Genomic DNA, 22,768 nt, shown 5'->3' with positions numbered 1-22,768 from the left:
ATGTCACAATGGTATTGCTGTCTTGTATCTTGTGTCTCCTTGGACGAGATGAAGCACTGTGTCGCCCATTCTATATCATCATGCCTCAAAATGGCTTCCATCCTGTGAGCTGTTATCAATTTGGGCCCACTATTTGGTATGGCCTTTAGGACTACTAACTGATCACCCTGTGAGAATTCCAACTGCATGGTCTCGTGATCAAAAGTGTACCTGTGGAGAGTCCTTAACCACTGTCTACCCAGAATGGCATCCACCCAATCCAAATCAACAACATAGAAATCAGTCTCTAAAAGATAATCGTCAAACTGTATCTGAAGGTTGGCTACTTTCTTTGTGCATCTCAAAACCTCACCACCGGCTACCTTTACCTCAAACTCGAGTATGTCAACTGTCTACAAACCTCTCTTGGATACCATCCGTGTGCTAATGAAATTATTGGATGTTCTTGTATCCAAAAGACATACAATGTGCTGTCCCCTAACTACACCCTTCACTTTGAAAGGATGACATACTGGATCACTAGAAAGAGTGGCTATAACAGGAGGCTGTTCTGTAGTGACCTTTTTGTCCTTAAGGGGCTGCTCCTTGACTTCTTCTTTCTTCCTGTCCTCAACATCATCACCTTCTTGTTGCTCTCCCTCATCCTCGGAAAGTACCTCAACATAGTGAATCTTCCCTTTACCAAGGCATCTGTGATTGGGGGTTCAAGGTTCCCTGCAGGTGAAGCACAATTTCTTCCTCTTGAGTTCATTACGAGTCTCAAAATCCAATCTGGGAGGATTTGATTTCTACTGGCTTTTGTTTCCTTGATTCAATGTAAACCCTCTATAGGGTTTCTTTGGAGGTTGCAATAGTGATGAAGGTGAATCCAAATCATGAGCGATCTTAATTGCGTCATCCAGGGTGTTCGATTTAAGTACCTTAACCAAACCCCTAAATCTGTTCTGTAACCCCTCTATGAATAACATCACCTTGCGCTGCTCTAACATATCTAGCACCATAATTGATATACGCTGAAACTCATCAATAAACTTATCCGAAGATCCACTTTGACGTAACTGAGCCAAATCCCTATAGTAGACTTCAATATCTTTCCTGTCAAAGTGAATAATCAGCTTGGAGCTGAAAATCTCGTATGAAGTTATGAGGCCATGATCCTGGGTGACTAATCCATGATGCCACCAATCATATGCAGCTCTTTCAAGGTGCATTGTTGTAAATCTGATGGCTTCCACTTCAGCCATGTGTTTAAGTGTCAAATAGGTGTTAAGCTTGTGAATCCAAGCTCTAGCGGATGTCTGACCGTTGCCATCGAAGGTGGGGAGAGTTAATTTGTTCATAGCATGTTTTAGGTTCCTGTTAGGTGCTCTCGGTCTCCGATCCTGTTGTTGTGTATCTGTCTCTCTTTTCTAATTTAAATACTAGACAAAGGTCAGATTTTGTTTAATAGGGTCCGGAAACAAATCCCATTCATCAAACATTGCCATAATAGGTGCAAATCTTGAAAGGAAATACAAGAGCAAGAAAATGAAAAAGAAATTTAAGTATGTTGATTGCAGTAATGTTACCAAAGTAAGGAGCAAGTTGAGAGCAATCACATAAAGGTTGAAGAGGAAACACAAAGAAAAACAAAGAAAAACTCCTTATGGCAAAGCACGGAGAGAGAGAGAGAGAGAGAGAGAGAGAGAGAGAGATTACGATGGTAGTAAAGAATGAGAGGAGATAAAGATGGGGAGAGGAGCTACAAAGTATCTCCAATATCTATGAATGTCACTGGTGGTTCACAATATCTAGGTGTAGTGTCACCATCCTCATGAGGAGGATAAACTAATATTTCTTAATAAAGGAAAAAAAAAGAAATGACTTGTCCTCACACATGTACAAGAGGACAAATTACATGTAGGGATTCCAAACAAATATCCCATACTAAATAAACCTAAGCCAAGAAAAAATTAAATATTCTAATAGATTTGAAGCAGAGGAGCTACAAAGTATCTCCAATATCTATGAATGTCACCATTCACAATATCTATTTGCAGTGTCACCATCCTCATAAGGAGTATAAACTAATTTTTCTTAATAAAGGAAAATAAAAGAAATGACTTATCCTCACACACGTACAAGAGGACAAATTACATGTAGGGATTCCAATCAAATATCCCATACTAAATAAACTAAGCCAAGAAAAGATTAATTATTCTAATAGATTTGAAGATGAGGTACACAAATGAAAAGTAGTGGGGAGACTTTTTCTGAAATAGCAACTCTTATTGAGCTGAAGCTTTATGTGGCCATTTTGGTTCCTGTTTCCTCAAGATTTTCTGTTGAACTAGATTGAAGAATGGTGCATTGGGAAGACTTTTCTTAAATATGAACCTGGAATGATCTTTTCTTGAACTAAAGGTGAAATATAGATGAATTAAAGGTGAAATATAGATGAATATTTTTGTTTATATTTATGCCTGTGTTTTTTTTTTTTTGGCCAAATTGGATTTGTAATTCTGATGCTAGACCATGAGACTCCCCTTCCATGAAAGTGGTTACCATCTGATTATGAAGCTTATTTTATGCTTTTGATGTGTGTGTGGATTTCTTGAAACGTTTGGGAGGATAGAGATCCTCTTTGAAGATATTGCAGAAGAATTTATTTGGTTCATATATAAAGATGTTATTTATGCAATATCATCTAAATTTATATAAAACATGAGAGAGGTACAAGAGAATAATGTCTGCTTATGTTTGGTTAATTGTACAGTTTATTCAATCTATATTAGCTTTGATATAAAGCTTACCTTATAAAAGAAATGAGGTGTGTAGTTTAAATATCTTTAGGGTCAACCTATTGAATTAGCTGTCTTAATCAAATGTGTTGGTTATATACTATGCTTTGGAGTTTGGTGGGTGCATAGGCCATACTTGATTTGTGCATGCATTGGCTATGTTTCTTACTTTCGGTATGGGCTAAGTACATTGAAGGCATGGCCCTTTGCCTATGGATCCACTTAGGTAGATCAAGGTCACTCTCGGACTAGGTTTATGAAGAGTATGGGTCGTGATCTTGATACGATCTTAGTAAATTGAAGGAACAACCCTTGGTCTATTGCCATTAAAATATAGGTCGTGGAAGTGCTTTGAGAATATTCAGGGTTTGTTTTGAGCTATCTTAAAGGTGTTCTAGCTTTGTTTGAAAGACTACTAGGTTAATATCTCTCATGAAAGTGATTTGTAGTTTCAATGTTTGGTCAGCTTTCAGCTCAAGTTTTTACCCACAGTTGGTTTCTCTAGGGTAAAGTTATCTCTTAACAGTCATGCTAGTTTCATGCTCATTGGCCATATTTTTCAGTTCAGTTTTGTTGCTTTCTTAAACCAAGATAAAATCCATTGCTGATGAACTGTTAGTGGAATTTACATATCAAGTTGGTATTAAAGTAGTTTCATTCTTTTTAGGAAGTACTTGTTCCAAGTGTTTTGTAGGTTTATGCCCACAACACAATTGAGTGGAAAGGTAGATACTATTTTTACCTTTATAAAGAGACATTGAATCTTGTAGGTGGAGAAGAGGGTTTAGAATCATGGAATCCGAAGAAAAATATGGGGATACTAAAACAAGCTCTATAAGATGGAGAATTCAATAGCAAGCCTCTCAGTCATTGGAGATCATGAAATGTCTAATGGAGATCCTCATGGAGAGATTCCATGATGATAAGTCCAGTTCCAATGAAGAAGACACGACAAAGGGTGACAAGTTTTCTAAATGAACCCCTATTTAAAGCGGAGGTTAAGATTGACATTTTGTTGTTGGAAGGTGATTTGGGAATATGGAGAAACTTGACTATTGGCTGGCTCAATCAGAGGCATATTTTAGCATCCATTCATTGACTTCAGAATGAAAAAAATCTTTCTTGCTAGATCAAGAATGGCAAATCACACACTAACTTGGCTCAAGTCTCTTGTGTTTTATTGCATTAAGGAAACAAGCTCCTATAAGTTTCTAGCAAGTTAGGAACATTATTAAAAGTTTAATTTACATTTTTATCTTATTTGTCATAGAAATGAAATTGTATTGAATGACAATTCTTAAAACAAAAAAGATGATTAAAGTATGCAAGATAGTACTAGTGAATGTTGTTTCTTGCTAGATCTAGAATGGCAAAGCACATACTAACTTGGTTCAAGTCTCTTGTATTCTGTTGCATTAAGGAAACAAGCTCCTATAAGTTTCTTGGATGTTAGGAACAAGTTTTAAAGTTTAATTTACATTTTTATCTTATTTCTCATAGAAAGGAAATTGTATTGAATGACTATTCTTAAAACAAAAAATATGATTGAAGTATGCAAGATTATACTAGTGAATGTCATATAAGTGCTGTTCATATGGGAAAGGATCTGTAAGTTGTCAATTTGTTTTGCTTTCCAAACTTGTGGGTATAGATGAAGTGTGTGCCCATGCCCATTACCTTGAGCTACATAGGCCTTCACCTCTCTTAAGGACAAGGTAGCCAAAATCAAGGACAAAAAGGTAAATTCTGATAGCACCAAGAAATTTTTGTCATTGTAATAATTCTACTAATGATGATCAGTAAGAGTCTTCTTGTTGGAGTTTGCATCTAGGAAAGTACTCTCACAAGAAAGTTAAGAAGAGTAAAATTAACTCTAATATTTCTTTGAAAAGGGCAGTGAAACTTTTATTAGGAAGTGGATTCTATGCTTTCTTGCACTACTAAAAAGGTTGCTTTGTTGGCAAAAGAAATGTAGTTGAACATCAAAATTCATATAAATGGTAGTCAGGTTGACGCATTATTTGATTCATGTTTTCACTAACCTGATTATGCTACATTTGGCTGATAAAATTGGCCTTCAATATTTTCAACACCCTATGCACTATAGTTTGGGGTGATCAAAGGTGCTTCTTATATGATTGTTAGTAAGAAATGTAAATTGAAGTTTGTAGGCGTTTTCAAATTTGTTGATGAAATGATGGTGAGTTTTACTCACATGGGTATTTGTGGTGTTGTTTTTAGCAGCCCATATTTATGCAACCAAAATATAGTTCTCTATAGTAGGGAAAACAATTACCATGTCATCAAGATTTGAAGAGACTCATGTTGTATATTTACCATGGCAAAGAGCAACCTAAAGTACTCTTGAATCTTCATGGGTGTAGTTTAGTAAATTGTATCCTTACACAATTTCACACTATTTGCACCCTTGCTTTAATTTTTTTTATCTTGGATCATTCTAAGCTAATCTTGGCCCTATCCTACCCAATTGTTGTAATATGCTAAACTCAAGACTGAATCCTATGTTCTAGATCCTAATACTTTGCCACCCCTTTCTCTAGTCCATGTTTGAAAGGTGCCATAGTCCCTCCAAAATGGGCCCAACTTCAAACATGTGTGAGAATTGGCATCTGTCATTTGTGATATGATCTTTGATATTTTTGTTTGACCGTAGGATGTGGTCTAAATGTGTAAACCTTGTGAACCCTGTATATAAAAGCAATCTTTTATCATTCATAAAGTCTAAGACACAGTTACAATTCATGAGAGCTCTTATCATCATGCAAGCATTGTGGATCTGAGTATTCAACATGCTGAGAAACAAGCTACTGTTAACTTAAATTTAAGTACGACTCTTATTGCATCAACATTTGAAGGACTTTTCTAAAGAGCATTGAATGATCAACATTATCAATCCTAAGATAATATTATTTGGTTTCAGCATTTACAGTGGGAAATAGTCTCTTTAAGTCTTAACTATTGTGGTTTGTTCTTTTTAATTTCTATTTCCTTGTTCATTGACTGTTTCTATAAACTAAGTTTTGTTAATCTCCTAGACAAAGTCCATTGTTGGCAAACCACAGGTGGAATATCCACCAATAGTTTATAAATCACACCTATGGTGAGGTTGAGGACAAATATCATCATGTATGGAAAATTATTGATTGTGAAATGCAACATCAAGTTCACAAGCCTTTAAATGCAATCATTTGTTTCTTGAATCCAGAGTTTCATTTTTTCTTGGAGCTTCAAGGTCAACAAACAGGCTCTGAATGGGCTCCACATAGTCATAAAAGGGATGGAAACATATTCTGAACTCAGAGTGAGGATTGTCTTGAGATTGAGATCTTCAAAGTAGTTAAGGTGCCAAAAGTTTGAAGGATGCCATTGGAGCCTTTAGGCAACAGTAGAAAATGTCTTTAGGCAACCACAGAGAAAATAATGATGCTAGCGTAATTGGAGAATGTTTTAGTATATATGCTTCAAGAAGTACACTAAATTGTTACTACAAAGGTTGAATGACCTTGTCCATATACATTACAATCTTATTACATTAGAAGAGGCTGATCCATGATTAGATTGGATCGTTGAAACTGGGGATCCTATTTTCTTTGAAGACCAAATGAATTGATCAGGTTGATCTCAAGGCTATGGTAGTATGCATGGTGGATGGAGAGAGAAAGAACAAGTTCTTTTGGTTGCTGGCTTAAGCATATATCATGGCTGTAACAATAGCGGGGACCTTTCCTAAGATGTCAGCAATGGACTCAGTGTAGAGCTTGGGCTGCATAATGCAGGATACTCTTAACTATAGTTCTACAGTCTACTTATGAAATTTGTTTTTGATGCCATTTTAACCATAATCCATGAGTTCTAAATGCCTTGAAAATATTTATATCTTTGAACATGGTTTATGCAGCTCAATTCTGCATTTGTACTTATTTTCTACATGTGTACCTGTGTATGATTAAAGTAGCTTTTTTATTTACTAGTTTATGATGTCTCTGAAGTTGATTTAGTGAAGAGTCCATAGTAAAAAAATCTTTCAATTCTCTAAAAAAAGTTCTGTATTTCATGGTCTTTTCCATTTTCCAACTGTGTTGAGTTCAAGTCTGGTAGATATGATTATTTAATATTATCACAGTTCCCAACTCCTTGGAGTAGACTTGCATCATTTTTGTGTGAATGAACTTGCCCATTTTCCCCACCTAGATTGCTAAAGGAAATTGTATATTACTAGATAATTGTATACAACCAAAGGTTTTCTTGGCTGATTACTTGGCTTTAGCCTAGGATGGACCAGCATAACTTGCTTAGTCCTGTCATTCCTCTATGAGCAATATTAGATTCTGCACTGGCCATTTTGTAGGAATAGATTACGAGATTATTGGTTCCCGTTGGCCAAAGACATGACATTGCCACTCTGACGTTCTAGTTCTTATAGGTGAAGGTTTGAAAACTATTATGTTCACATTTCTTTAGTTGTTTTCACTTAATTATTTTCATACCTCAGGTTCTTTTCACACTGAGGTTTATCTGATGGAATCCCATTTGAATGTCACTGGCCTACTTTGTGTCACCTGTGAGCATTAATATTTCTTTTTTTCTTTGAAGCAAATGATTTTAAAGAATGTTCTTTGTTAACTCAGTAGTTCCATTTTGTCACTAGACTTAAAGTTCAGGAGCTGTATTGAACTGTGAATCTCTAGATAAGGATTCTTTGTTTGAATGACCATATGTCCTTGCACATGATTAGTAACGGAGTACTGCAACTTAATTTGATTTGTTTGGAAAATCGTTCTACCTTTCAGCATTATTTCCTTCAGTAATGCCAATGAGGTTGATTATAATGACCGCTTTTTCGACTTTCTTGGCAATAAACCAATGAGAAGAATGGGACAGAAATTAGAAATGGATTCTAAGGAAAATAACAACTAAGTTGTTTTTATTTTTTGTACTTCATATACTAGATATATTCTCATTCCTTAATTTCAAGAATAATTATGTATTCAAACCCTACCACTATCATATCTCAATGCAAAGAATCGAGAACAACACAGGAACTATTACTAAATCTTGGTTCAAGCTGTTTTCCCCATTTTATCTAATGCCCCTAGTGGATTGTAGAATTACTGTGCTTGGGTATGGAAACAGTCCACAAGAGGCTCCCTCGTGGTTCTTACCCGTTTTGGCACCTGGGACTCTCCACCTCAATTTGACTGGATTATTCCTGATTCTCTCCCTTCACAAATTCCTTACCAACTATAGGCATTAAATTAATAAATGAAATAGAGATCAACACTTCCTAAGATTTCTTGCATCTAAATCATAGATGTGAATCTGTGATTGTTCAGAATGCCTGAAATCAGTCATGATTATATTTCACATAGTTTGTACTAGTAAAATTATATATTCTAAATTAATCCTACTAATGTCTCTGAATATGATATCCATATGCATATGACGTACATATTCTTACTCAAATAATGTGCAAAATGGGAGAGTTGTGGTGATACATGTTTTGTTTCCACACTGCAGATAACCACCGATAATATTCTGTCAATACTTACTGTCTCTTGTAATCTCTATGTTGCCTGAGGTTTTCCCTGTTATTGTTTGATGCCAATGTCCTGTTTTCTCTTCCACTACTTATACTAATCTGTGTATGGGTTAGGTCTTTCTCCATGAGATGCGACTTCTCTCTTGTCCCAAACGGATGCCAGTGTGGACATACATGACTCGTCATGCTATGTTTAGACTAATGTTAACGATTAACATTATATTTAGATTAATGTTACTGATTAAATATTATATTGTTAATTATTAATTAATATAATATTGATTAATTAAATTTGATTAGCATGGTATTGATCAAAGCAAGGAAATTAATAAATGACCAATCATTAAATAGGGAATTCATGTATTTATTACTATAGCAATATTCAGACAGGGTATATACATCAATTTGAGCTCATGACATTGATTTATATTGGTAGTCTTCAGTACACATCTGGAAGGGAAGTCTGCTTCTCACCACAGTTTTACAACAATATGGAAGTAGTTGTGTCTCTGCTAAGTTGCAACACTCCTAATCCTAATGCTAAAAGTTAATCAAAATTTTCCGTTTCCATTTATCAACCTTGCGTATCCTGGAGAAAAGATATATATGTGTATCTTTTCTGCAGTTGTGAATTGAGGGGTACTGATACTAAAAGAATACTGAAGATAATGTATGAAAATCCTTTAGAAATGGCAATTGGAGCAGATTAAATTCCAACATAAGTGTGTGTGTATATATAAACATATGTATAAATGTATGTATGTATAAATATATGTATGTATGTATGTATGTGTATATATGTATATACACAAATATATACATACATGTATGAGCGTGTATATATGTATCATGTATGTATGTATGATGTATATGTGCATACATATATGCATACGCATAAGTTTTAGCAACCATTCATCTTAGTTGGAACTAGTGACTATATTGTGGAAGAACATTTGTCACATTTCAATCTTATGTACTTGATACCCATGAGTACTAAGTAATTGTTTATTGGTTCGGAATAGAAAGAGGAATTAGTCCCAACCCAGGTTAGAGACCACAAATTCAATTCACATGCCTTCTATAATTGATATGAAATATTTTTAGGCTATATTCTTTTTATTATATATCAGCACCGTTGTTTTCACTTTTAGTGGTACCTTTTTCATTGCACCATTTCCATATTCTTTGAAGAGAAGGTTTTTTTCTTAAGTCCAGTCTGCCTTTAAAGATATCTTCCTTCCGAATGGAACTTAATTCGGTTACATCGATGAATCTTGACACACATATTGTAGTGATGTGGAGTAATTATGTCAAGATGATTTGTGAAATCTTATTTGATCTGCTCGGAGATTCCAATAAATGAAGTATTGGAAAGTAATAAAATATGAGAATGGATCTCATATCAGTGGTTGTACCTTTGTCGGATCATTCACTTATGATTTATCTTTGTATTTTAAGCAAGCATTTCAACAAATTTTTTTCATCATCTTTCATTTTCTGTCTTTATAGAACCTGACATGGAACCTTTGTGCAGGATCATGCTTCAATTTCAGTTGCTCTGAGAACTTGAACTCTACAAATCCTGAAGCAGTGGCCATTGGTGACAAAAGAAAAGTGTTGTGGGAGGATTCCACAAGTGCAAACACACCAAAGAAAAGAAAAACCATAGAAGACAACGTTGGTGGGTTACAAATGATTTCTTCGAGTTGTATAGTTGATTCTGTTTTTGGCTGTGTTGTTTTGCTATAATCTCCATGTCTACAAGATTATTCAAAGGCGTCAAATATGGCATCTAGCAACTGCATTTGGCTGGGGATAAGGTCTCATCGTTTTTTTTTCAAAATAATGGTTTTGATTACTAATGAGATAGGTCTGAAAACAGGGACAAATGATAAGCATTCCCAATATTTAAGAGGGAAATATAATAAATGCTATACCAAAAGGGGCCGTGATGAAGATCCCGGGGAATTGCATTCAGAAGAGAAAAAGAGGAGATCTCTATATGCTTGCGGTACGTAAATACAATTGTAAGTCCATTTATTTGATCACTGTTTCTTCTTAACATGTTTCCAAGATTAGCTTGTTTGCTGTCTTCTCTTCTTGCAATAGTAAACATCTTATGAATTTGATCATTCTGAACTAATAGGTGTAGCAAAAACTTCAAACTTAAATTCTTTTACTCTTCTGAAATTGCATTAGCAGAAGTTGAGACAGTTTGTGGTGATAAATGTGTGTGTGCAATCTGCTTCCAGATTTGCACTCCAAATCTTGTGCTGATGAGAAGAAAATAGAGTGGGATGGTGGGAATTCTCTGAGTGTATAAAATGGAGATGGAAAAGTGATAAAGGAACATCTTAGCAGCTTTTCCTTTAAAAGAACTGAGCTAACTAGACACGATTCATAGGCATTTCTCTGTGTCAAATGATTTGCCGGGAAAGAAGATGTTTTTGAATGCAACACGCGTTTGTCATTCATTGAAAGCTGCCATCAGACAATCTGTTGTGCAAGTAAATTATTTGTACTTCCTCATATAGGAGATTCCAGTCCTCACGATGCAGTGCAGTGGTTGTACATGGCACCTTGTCTGAACTGCATATTTCAATTGTACATAAGATAATGCTAATTGTATTTCAAGTGTATGACAAAATAAGAATAAATCTATGATGAGGGGTTTTTATATAATTTTCCAAAGTAACTATATAGTCTTAAATCAGTGTCTTCTCACAATAGTAAATAGAGCATCTTCAACAAGCAATGTGAATTGATTTAATATTTTTGTTCGTTCCATCTTGATCAGGGTAGGTCATTTGACATAAATTTAGTGTGGTTCTTATTTTTGAAATTTATTCATGTTATTCCTATTTCACAGTAATAAAAACAAGAATAAGAAGTTGATGTTTGGGTCAATTAAACAAAGTAATATATTCAAAGATGATACATTATGGGCCCATAAGATTTGAAATTCTATTAGTAAAGATTTCTTTCCTTCCTAATATGGTAGGTGAAGGTGGAGGATAAGTGAGAATACATCTATTTATGAGATTTTATTTTAATACAATTTTTTAGGATCTCCTATTTATGAGATTTTTTTTAATACAATTTTTTAAGTGCCATTTTAATGCAATTTTTGAGTGTTTTCTTTTAATTTTTAAGAAGTTTTTATTATATAATATTGAAATTAGATTTTCATAAGTTATGTGAAGGAAATTGAAATCTTAAATTTCAAAACCTTTACTTTTCTCTTCTTCATCAGTATTTATATTCAATTTAAATTAGTTATGTGTAGGTAAATATCTATTAAAAATATTTAATACGAGATATATATAGAATTTTATTTGTCAAATTTTAATATTTATAAGAAAATAATTCTAATTATAGAATTTAAGTATTTAAAAAAAAATTATTGATTCATCAAATAATTAAATTTTTTTGTTTTAAGTCTAGTTAGGTCGAACCAACTCTATTCTATGGGATTGATAACCAGAAGTAGGATGTGACAACCTTTGGAAATGTGTTATAGAAATGATTGTTTCCCCCATTAGTTCCAAGCAATGCCATGTCGATACATGCTGTGTCTCTCCTTTGTGAAAGCTTTGAAATTTTGTTCTTTCATATACATTACAAGGACAAGAGGATTGTCTGTATCACCTTTGGGGAGAGAATACAGGTGGAGAAAAGGAATGAGGATCATGGACAATAAAGAAGAGAAATACATGGATGTTGAAAAAAGGTTTCTCAAAATAGAAGCTACCATAACAAGCCTTCCTAAATGAGATCATGAAAATCTTGTTAAAGTCACTCATGAAAAAGTTATAAGGCAAGGCATTCTTTGATGAAGAAGAGTCTACCAAAGAAGCTTCTATTGAATGTGGAGACTAAGATGGAGATTTCATCATTTGTAGGAGATTAGAGACATAATATCATACCCATTTGCTAGTTTAACTAGGGTATATACTTAAACATGCACTGTTATACATTGAAAAAAAGGATTCTTGCTAAGTCAAAATTAGTAGCACATGTTTTAAATTAGTTTAAGATTCTCTTGTATTTCATGATATTAAGGAAACAAGATCAAATGACCTCTTGAGATCAATTTAACAATTAAATAAGAAACCAGTTTAACCTATTTGTTATAGAGAAAAATGCACGGAGTGCAAATTTTTAAAAAGGAGGATTGCTATGGAGTACAATTTTCTAAGGAGAAAGTCATTGAGAAGGAAATCAAATTGAAATATGTAAGTACAAAAGAGAAGGTGGTAGATATCATTACTAAATCTTTGGCTAAGGATGCCTTTGAGTATCTCTAGGTATGATTGGGGTGATGGCCCCACCTTATGAAGAGTAATTGATGCACATACTTCTCCTTAGAGGGACTGGTTTAATTTTAAGTATACCAAACAGCTATAGACTTGATTTCTTCCTCAATATATTTTCAGAACTTAAACATAGGCAGATGTATTATGAATTAACAATAGAAACAAGTAGATACTCCAATAGATATTAACCTGTTCTTTCTCAGAATAATATTCAGGATTTAAGCATATGAAAATGCATTACAAACCAACAACGTAAAACTAGTAGCTCTCATAAATTCTTAAAACATGTTATTGCACTATACAACAACAATACAATAACCAACATTCAAAATCCAATCTTAAACATAGTTTTACAGTCGGATTGGAGGCACATACGAGACACCTGAAGTTACGTCTCCACAGACAATGGGTTTGCGTCCATTGTCTGTCGGCATGAGGGGCTACATGCTCACATTGGCTGAAAAGTTGAAGCTTTTCGAATAACTCTCACAAGAGAGGAATTGAAATTCAAATAATAATTCAAGCATACCAAATGAATGAGTCTCTTCTCCTTTTATTCTCTTAGCAGTGACTCTTCGACTCCCTTCCTGGCTTTCATCTTATCTCTCCTTGTCATTTTTAGCCCACTTTATAATATTAAGTTGACCGTTTATAATTTGAGTCCACATCGTCCAAGTCAAATTTAATATTATATGAACGTCTTTAACTTTTCTAATGTCTCGAAAAGGGGGCATTACTAATCTTCCCTCCTCAAGATTGCTTGTTCTCAAGCAATCAATACTAGGATCCCACATGAATCTACAAGTAGCCTTGTAGCCCACTATGAGAACGAGTTTGGTCATACTACGAAGCAAGGTGTCACTCTGCAACCCATTCATCAACTGGATCCCTAGATCCTATACAAATCTATGAAATATGGTTGCATCTGTAGACTATACAACTCTAATTATCCTCGAATCTAGTTTCAAACTGAGTAGAACTACAACAAAATCCTCAACAAGCCATAGATACATCTTGTCAACACCTGGATCCCAAATCTTGTTGTTATGACCAACTGATATGATGAGATAGAAATGTATCCAGGGGCTATGTATAACCCAGTAGATGGTGACGATCTAACCTAAATAGATGATGTAAGAAACAAGTTGATCAAAAGCTGTAACGAGGGACAGACTCAAATCTTTATGAACAAAATCTTGATTACGACCTAGTTTAGTAGAAGGATTACCTTTTTAATCCATTGAAGCTAAAATTGACCATAGGTAGCTTGACTATTATTTTCTCTATGCAAGACTTATGGAAATGATGAAGAACATACACTCAATGTGTAGATTCTAGGACAACATAATTGTTTAAAGTGTATTTTATTTTTGGTGATCTTATTGTAGCTAAAGAATTTGAAGACAACAAATCCACAGATCCAACAGGATTCCTGTATGCAAAAACCTATCATAAAGAAGAAAAAGGCAAGAGAAGGCAAGGGTTTACCTTTAAAATATGCAAAAATTGTTGAACACAAAATGATACAAGTATGAGAATGTGTTTCAATTATTGTTTTGTCACTGATGTCAAACCTGCTACTTGCTGGTAAGACAATTGGTTAGATGATTTGAGTACTATCATTTGTTTGATTGATGAAGATGATTTGATCAAATGAGGTAACAATAGCACCTAGAGGAAAGATTGAGTTATGATATGGAAAATGAGTACAAAGATCAGTTAAGATAGTGATATTATCGTGCATTGATTATCTACTTAAGTTTGCAAAGGATGGATACACTGATTAAGTTCAAGAACAAGTACAAAACTTTAGATAAAACAATATTAAATTCTTTAGTAATATTTTCGAATCAAACCAACTCCTTCCAAATTTGTCTGTTTGATGAAATTTTACAAATCAGAGCTTCTATATTTATTTCTTAACCTCAAAGGTTGGCAGATTCAAAGCTCTGATACCACTGAAGTATCCCAAATAGATATTGACCCAATTTCTTCCTCAATATATATTGAGAACTTAAACATAGGCAAATGTATTATGAAACAACAATAGAAACCAATAGATACTCCAATAGATATTAACCCATTCTTAGAATAATATTTAGAATTCAAGCATATGAAAATGCATTACAAAGCAAAAGTGTAAAATCAGTAACTCTTATAAAATTCTTAAAACATGTTATTGCTTTATACAACAACAATACAATAACCAACATTCAAAATCCAATCTTAAACATAGATTTATCGTCAGATTGTAACACTAAGAGAAGAACCTGTAAGCACATGCGAGACACGTGAAGTAACGTCTCCACAGACAATGGGTTTGCATCCACTATCTTCCAGTACGAGAGGCTATGTCCTCACGTTGGCTGAAAGTTGAAGTTTTTCGAAAAACTCTCACAAGAGAGAAACTGAAATCCGAATCATAAATCAAACATACCAAATGACTGAGTCTCTTCTCCTTTTATTCTCTTAGTAGTTTCTTCGACTCCCTTCGTGGCTTTGATCTTATCTCTCCTTGTCATTTTAAGCCCACTTTACAATATTAAATTAACTTTTTATAATTTGAGTCCACGCTCTCCAAGTCAAATTTAATATTATATGAATATGTCTAACTTTTCTAATGTTCCGAAAAGGGGACATTACAAATCTTCCCTCCTCAAGATTGCTTGTCCTCAAGCAATCAGTACCAGGATCCCATATGAATTTGCAGGTAGCCTTGTAGCTTAATATGAGAAGAAGTTCGACCGCACTGTGAAGCAAGGTGTCACTTTGCAACCCATCCATTAAGTGGACCCTTGGATTCGATACAAATCTATGAAATATCATTGCACCCGTAGACTACACAACTCTGATTATCCTCGCATCTAATCTCAAACTAAGTAGAACTACAAAAAAATCCTCAACAAGCCATAGATACATCCTGTCAACACCTAGATCCAAACTTTGTTGTCATGACCAGCTGATATGATGAGGTAGAAATGTATCTAGGGGTTATGTATAACCCAATAGATGGTGACAACCTGACCTAAATAGATGATGTAAGAAATAAGCTACTCAAAAGTTGAAACTAAAACCGCGGGCACATTAAAAACCATACTGTCATCATAAATCGAGAGAACTCCCAAGTACATAGGTGCTATGAGTAAGTGTGAAGCTAAAAAGCTATTCACTATGATTGAAACATAGCTCTCATCAATATTCCACCAAAATCTATTCAATGACTCATGCAAGAGATCCATCCAACTCCTGTATGGGGTGAAATCAAAAACCATATTCAAACTGATCCAATGACAATTGACAATAATCAAACCACTACTCCCATCTAGTGACCAAGATTTATTGCTAGGAACTATACTAGGATTCCATATCTCAAACTCAGAATCATCTTCTTCATGACAATCAAAAGGAGTTCCCTCATTTATCTTAAAAAGGGGGTTATCAGAAGTCCAATCAACATCCATTTCAAACATGGGGTTGTCTATAAGTTGAATGTGATCTAAAACTTTGGTACTTGGTCTTTTGGGACAACCATCCAAGTTGTAAGTCTTCTGAATGCTATCAAGTTCCTCAACTACTTCTTGGAAAAACTCCTGCCTCTGTTTACCCTCATGTTCACGAAAATGGTTCGTGATTCTGATTTGATTTTCTACTTCCTGAAGAGAAATCATCCAATGCCTCATGAGCATGCTTAAGCTCCCTTTTGAGCTCCTTAATCTCATTCCTTTCTATATTTGACTGATTAGCATATATTTTAGCAACCTTAAGAATATAATCCCGGTCCAAAAGAAAACATAAATAATTTGATTTCATAGTTTCAAGAGCTGTTTTGACCACTTGCAAAACAACAACATGCCAATTTCCTTCCAGTTCCCTTTGAGCCTTCCTATAGAGATCTTCAAACATCTTGTGAGTGCTGTCATAACGTACCAAAGATGCCACAACCATGTCTCCACTAACGTTCAATTGGTTCTTTAAGGTATGCATTTCATTATTGTCATGTTGAAGCAGTTCATCATCTTGTAGTATCATCTTAGATTGTTCCTCTAAGTTCATGTCATAGGCATCAGAAATATATGGTTCATCATAAAAAGATTCCAACCTGCTATTACCTCATGTGCAACCGACCTCATCAACCTTCTTGTCAAAGCTAACCTCCAAATCACCAACGTAGAAACTTGTACCTTGCGTAACATTTTCTATGTGATCACGAGAAGGTCACAAATCAATGGTAGTTGACTACTCTTCTTTTCAAGACCCTCTATTAGATGATTTTGGTCTGCTGGAAATTCTTCATACACATTTTTGCACTGGTCTTTTGCCTCATGAGTATACTTAAGCTCCCTGTTGAGATCCTTAATCTCATTTCTTTCTATATTCAACTGATCAACATATATTTTAGTAACCTTAATAATATAATCCCTGTCAGAAAGCAAACATAAATAATTTGATTTCATAGTTTTAAGAGTTGTTTTGACCACTCGCAAAACAACAATAGGCTAATCTCCTTCCACTTCCCTTTGAGCCTTCCTGTAGAGATCTTCAACCATCTTGTGAGTGTTGTCATAACGTACTGAAAATGCCACAACCATGTCTTCACCAACCTTTAGCTAGTTCTTTAAGGTATGCATTTCATTATTGTGATGTTGAAGTGGTTTATCATCTTGTAATGTCATCTTAGATTGTTCCTCTAAGTTCATGTCACGAGTATCAGAAATATATGGTTCATCATACAAAGATTCCAACCTACTACTACCTCATGTGCAACCAACCTCATCAACCTACTTGTCAAAGCTAACCTCTAAATCACCAACATAGAAACTTGTACCTTGTGTAACGTCTTCTACGTGATCACGAGAAGGTTGTAAATTAATGGTAGTTGACTGCTCTTCTTTTTCAAGACCCTCTATAAGATGATTTTGGTCTACTAAAAATTTTTCATACACATTTTTGTAGTGGTGTTTTGTTAGGAGGTCCTAAACCAATTCCACATACTTCCCTTTTTCCATATTAGTCTTATTTTACTACTCTAGATGAAAATCCAGATAATCACTGAATGATAAGTCATTTTAAACTTGGGTAGGAAGGCTTTTATACTCTATAAATATCGATTATTTATGCTCTTATATTGGGTACAAAATTCAGGGCTAACTATTGTGGTTGCTTCATGACATTCTTCATGATTTTATCCCAAGGTGTTATTCTGGTTTGCTATAATATTTTTTCAATATTTGTTCTTATAGCTATAAGAGTGCCCATAGTATTTTCAGCTTCAAATATATTTTCAACAACCAAACTTTACACTAGAAACTTCCCTCTCTCTGTTTGTTGAAGATTACGAAACCAACACCTTCAATAATGCTTGATACTAATTGCTATTCTTTAGATTCTAATCATTTGACATAAGCTTTTCCCTTACTATAATATAATGAGACCCACAATTATATGCTCAAGCTGTTACATACAAAGCTCAATCCATTTATTACGGTTGTGTGACCAAGCTTTACTTCCAGTCAAAACTCAACTTTCACCGACAACTTAGCTACTTAGCTATTATATCTAGAAGGAAGAATGCTTTGCAATGTTGGAGTTGAGAAAAGCCAACTCCGAAGACGCCCAAGATCACCTGCATGCGAAAAGCTGTCAAAGAGAAGCCAAGAAGAGGAAGAGCATGGAGCAAGGGAAAAACCCTAAACGAACATGAGAGCAATATGTGCAAACACAATGAAAATGTATTTACAATGAGAATGCCTTATGTGATATGTTGAAAATACAATGAGAAGAGCCCGCTTATAAAGAGCTCATGGAAGCTTGTAGAACAAGCTGGAAGGTGGTAGAAGATAAGTGTGACAACTAGAAGGGAACAAACTCCCGTGTTGTCAACAACTAACCACTACATGCATTAAATATAAAATATTAAATAAATGCATGAACTAAGTAAGCTTAAGCAAATAGAATAAATAATAAATAATTAATTATTTACTCTAACACCCCCCCTTAAGTGCAACTTAGGGAAATGCCTTAAGCTCACAAAACTAAGATGAATGCATAATGGGTCCCGACATTGAGGCCATTTTAGGTACCCAAGTACAATGCAAGAAGATGCAACCTCTGTAAACGAGGAAAGAGAGAAAACCACATGGGAAAAACCCTCCCCCAAAAAGAGGTAACCTAGTGAAGAATTGAAGAAGTCCAACTAGGGAAATTGTCCCCTAAAACAGGAACAAGAAGCGATCATGAAGAAGCAGCATCACTGAAGCATGAAGAAGCCGCAAAATTTGCCAAACTGCTGATTAGAAAAACCTCCATGGAAGAAGAAGGCACGAACCGAGCATGTCTATATGGTAGATGATCCATCTCACCGAAATGCATAGGTGGCCAGCCACTACAATCGCCTTGTACATAGGATCAACCACTGAATACATAGTTCACACTATCGAACCATCGAACCACAGATGCATTAGAACAACAACATAACCCCCCCTTAATGCAGACGGGGTGTGATGACAGGCAACTGAGAAGGTGGGCCAAAGTCTCTTGCAGACGAACCAAGAACGAGGAGAGAGGGAAAGAGGTACAAACACCGATAAAGACACGGTCAAACTGACTCTGCATAGGGTTAATGTCGTGGAAGGGACACTCACTTGACAAAGGGAGAATGCTTAAAATAGCAAACAAATAATCCCCCCCATGGTGCTTTATGAAAATAGTGCAAGTACAACTGACTCAAAACAATGTTCATGATCCCCGGAATGCAAAAGTGACACTTTATCTCAGTGCGAAACAAAAAAGTGCTTCAAAATGATAGCTACAATGATCAGAACTGAAAAAGAGCTGCAACAAAGGAAAGTACAGCAAAAAATAAAGCAAACCATGCTAAGAAAATGATCCTCAGGCCTAAAACACTCAAAATATCCACCATAGAGCAAAAATGCCAAAACTATGATAGAAAGAGTAGAGGCCAAAAAATAAGAAAAAGGACTACATTTCTGAAAAGTACACAAAACCAACTTTCCAGAAATATAAATTTTTCAAAAAACAGGCATGGGACGCAAAAGATATGCTTATCGGAGTCAAAAATAGGACTTCGGACTTCAACTGAAAAAATAAGCAATAAAAATGCATCAAAACCTAAAACTACCTACACCAAAATCTCCGTCTTGAAACCAGCTTTCCGGCGCTTCTTTCGGATCGAAAAAATACCTCCGTATGCAAAAGTTATGGCCAAAAAACCACAAGTAGGTCCAAAAGCAAATCAGGAGAGGTGCAAGGCAGGGTGATGACACAACGCTGACGTCAGCAAGTTAGGCAATTAAATTTGATGGCTTGGATGTCGTCGTCGCAAAAAGGATGCCATGTGGCATCGCCACGTGGTAGGTACAGAAGATGACATGGCAGGGGCCACATGGCAATGTACCACGTGGCACGCCTGCCTCGTGTCACGCTCAGAACAGGTGACTGGGCGCTGATGCCTATTGCTGACTGTGCAGCGGAGATTGGGCATGGAGTAGCGGAGGTGGCAGATCTGCCGGTAGAGACTGGGAACGAAGCTGCACAGGGGGAGGCGCCGTCGGAAGGAGTGGCTAGCAGGTGGCGGAGGAGGCCGAGCTTAGCCCGGGCGGCGCTGAGTGCTGCGGCCGTTGCGTGGGTGGCGCGGTGGTGGCCCCGCGGTGGCGTGCTGGAAAATTTTATTTTTTAAATTTTTTTCTGCGAAATTCGTCCGTATGATCCATACGGCAGACCCTGGAGGCTTCAAAAAATCTCCAAAAATGCCCTATGTCCAAAATCGAAAAGTTTTATATGAGTCCTGACTGCAAACGGCCTTCCGGATCCAATGGTGATGTCCGTTTGGTCCCAAAGTGCTCTAAAAAAATGCTGATCCTCCGATTTAAAGAAAAATTGCACAAACAAACTAGGGTTTGTGACTCCAAATCACGGCTTCAAAATATCTTCAACGAGGCAGCAGCAGGAAGGCTCTGATACCATGTTGGAGTTGAGAAAAGCCAACTCCGAAGACACCCAAGATCACCTGCATGCGAAAATCTGTCAAAGAGAAGCCAAGAAGAGGAAGAGCATGGAGCAAGGGAAAAACCCTAAACGGACATGAGAGTAATATGTGCAAATACAATGAAAATGTATTTATAATGAGAATGCCTTATGTGATATGTTGAAAATACAATGAGAAGAGCCCGCTTATAAAGAGCTCATGGAAGCTTGTAGAACAAGCTAGAAGGTGGTAGAAGATAAGTGTGACAACTAGAAGGGAACAAACTCCCGTGTTGTCAACAACTAACCACTACATGCATTAAATATAAAATATTAAATAAATGCATGACCTAAGTAAGCTTAAGCAAATAGAATAAATAATTAATAATTAATTATTTACTTTAACATGCAACAACTGCTTGTATACTCAAATAGAGAAAGTCTTAGCTTCAGTAAACCTTTAATTTCCACCCCTAAAATTTCCTATCTAACATGAGCTTGAATATAGAGCATCAATTTCAATTTATAGGTTACATAAAAACATTCTTAAAAGGTCAGCATAGACAACAAGATCAAATGAAAATGATGTAGAGCTTTACAATCTATGCTGTCTTTCATGATATTTGGTAATCACAGTTGTATCACTGTGCATGATGAAACATGCTACAGACAATCATAGAACTCAAATTAGCAAATGTACAATGATTACAACTCCAATGACTGCATTATTGTCATCTCTATTAGAATGATTCTTTGATGTGTCAACCTTTATGAATCCACCTTTTCCCTCCTTGTTCCTAGAAGCCTTAGAGGTATTGGTTCTACCGTTGTCTTCTTGTCGAATGCTCACATCTAATAAACCATTCTCCAAAGCTTGAAAAAGATTCTCAAAATAATTATGAGTAACACTTGTGTGTCATTGACTCGGTTATGCCTGCTAGAAGTAGATGTAATACCATTTGCAATTGCTGTTACAACTAACACAACCTAGAATGACTGACAATAACTTCCACTTCACCCCCGACTGCTAGCCATGTTCTTCTCGTTGGCACCCCAACTTCCAGCCGCTATCCTCACATCTACACTTAGACTCCTTTCTACCTAGCTCTCAGTTCTTCTTCAACATTCCATACTTTCCATTCTTCTATTGGTGGCACAAGATGGTTAATAGAATTCGATTTACCTATCTTTGAGTCTCCTTCTATGATTGTCGTTGAATCTGCTTTAGGCCTAGCCCCTACTCAGAAACGTAAAATTCAATAAGAAGGATATTGTCTACTGTCAAACAATAGTCTACCCCAATTAATAAAAGGTTTTAGCTTATTGGTTCCTTCTTCCACAAGGCATTACCAACTCCCGAATACAATCCATTTCTCAATACATGTACGACAACATGAAGGCTCTCTGACATTTTTCTTTCATGTTTAGTACACTTGGTAATTTCTCCAGGTCTTCATCGTATCAACTATGTTAAATGCAAGCCATTTTTAACACTTTTATGCGGTATCCTGTTAACGCTTGTTTTACTGGATCTTGCCTTTGGACAGCACTGCTCCAATGAATGTTCCAATCGGGGGGGTGCCGGCACCAAGCCCAAAAATGATGAAATAGTAATTTGCATTCTATAGTTTGCAGAAATAACGTTTGGGAATGTTGCCACGTTGCCAAGTAATTATGAAACAATTCTCCCTAGAATACTTACAACAAGATTTTCTTAAGCCAAGAAAAAAAACTCATAATATATTCACTTGCTCTTGGACCCCACTATAATAGTCGCTCAGATTGGAAATCCCAATTAAAGAAATGGTTGAGCACAAATTTTTGACGGCAAATCTTGTATAACTTTTGCATAGTGATTTTTTTGTTCAATTAGTAATGGCCCCACCTTCATTATTCCTTAAGATATTCATACGCGACAATCTTCCACTTAGTAAAAGACCCCCGAAAAAACTCCAGCAATGATATAATCCCTATTCGATAACTTTGAACCTGAGTCGTCTGATATTGCCTTCAGAATTTGGTAAGGCACTCGAATAATCAGAACTCCATTTGAAAGGCCAGCTTCTTTCCAAAAGATATGATTTGCAAACATGTGAATGCTTGATGAATACCCTATAATATTTTTGAAT

At 35.6% G+C, this 22,768-nt stretch overlaps 1 protein-coding gene across 4 annotated transcripts in view; it reads left to right on the top strand.

The window, feature by feature from the left end:
- The window catches only part of LOC149567504 (amino acid-ligase), a 59,056-nt gene extending 48,034 nt beyond the window's left edge, over positions 1–11,022 (top strand). The window contains exons 2-4 of one of the 4 annotated variants that reach the window (XM_089820715.1): positions 9,875–10,021; positions 10,223–10,351; positions 10,593–11,022. In XM_089820715.1, the coding sequence (XP_089676841.1) occupies positions 9,875–10,021; positions 10,223–10,351; positions 10,593–10,663 (347 nt within the window). In that variant the 3' untranslated portion in view covers positions 10,664–11,022. Of the gene's footprint in view, positions 1–9,874; positions 10,022–10,222; positions 10,368–10,542 lie in introns of all 4 variants that reach the window. The other 3 variants (XM_089820717.1, XM_089820714.1, XM_089820716.1) reach the window with 3 other exon arrangements.
- Positions 11,023–22,768: the final 11,746 nt, after the last annotated feature.

This window comes from Cupressus sempervirens, chromosome 3 (genome assembly GCF_028749045.1).
Source record: "Cupressus sempervirens isolate cs-2001-9-10 chromosome 3, ASM2874904v1, whole genome shotgun sequence".
NCBI lineage: Eukaryota > Viridiplantae > Streptophyta > Pinopsida > Cupressales > Cupressaceae > Cupressus > Cupressus sempervirens.
This window is presented reverse-complemented; position numbering and strand designations above follow the sequence as displayed.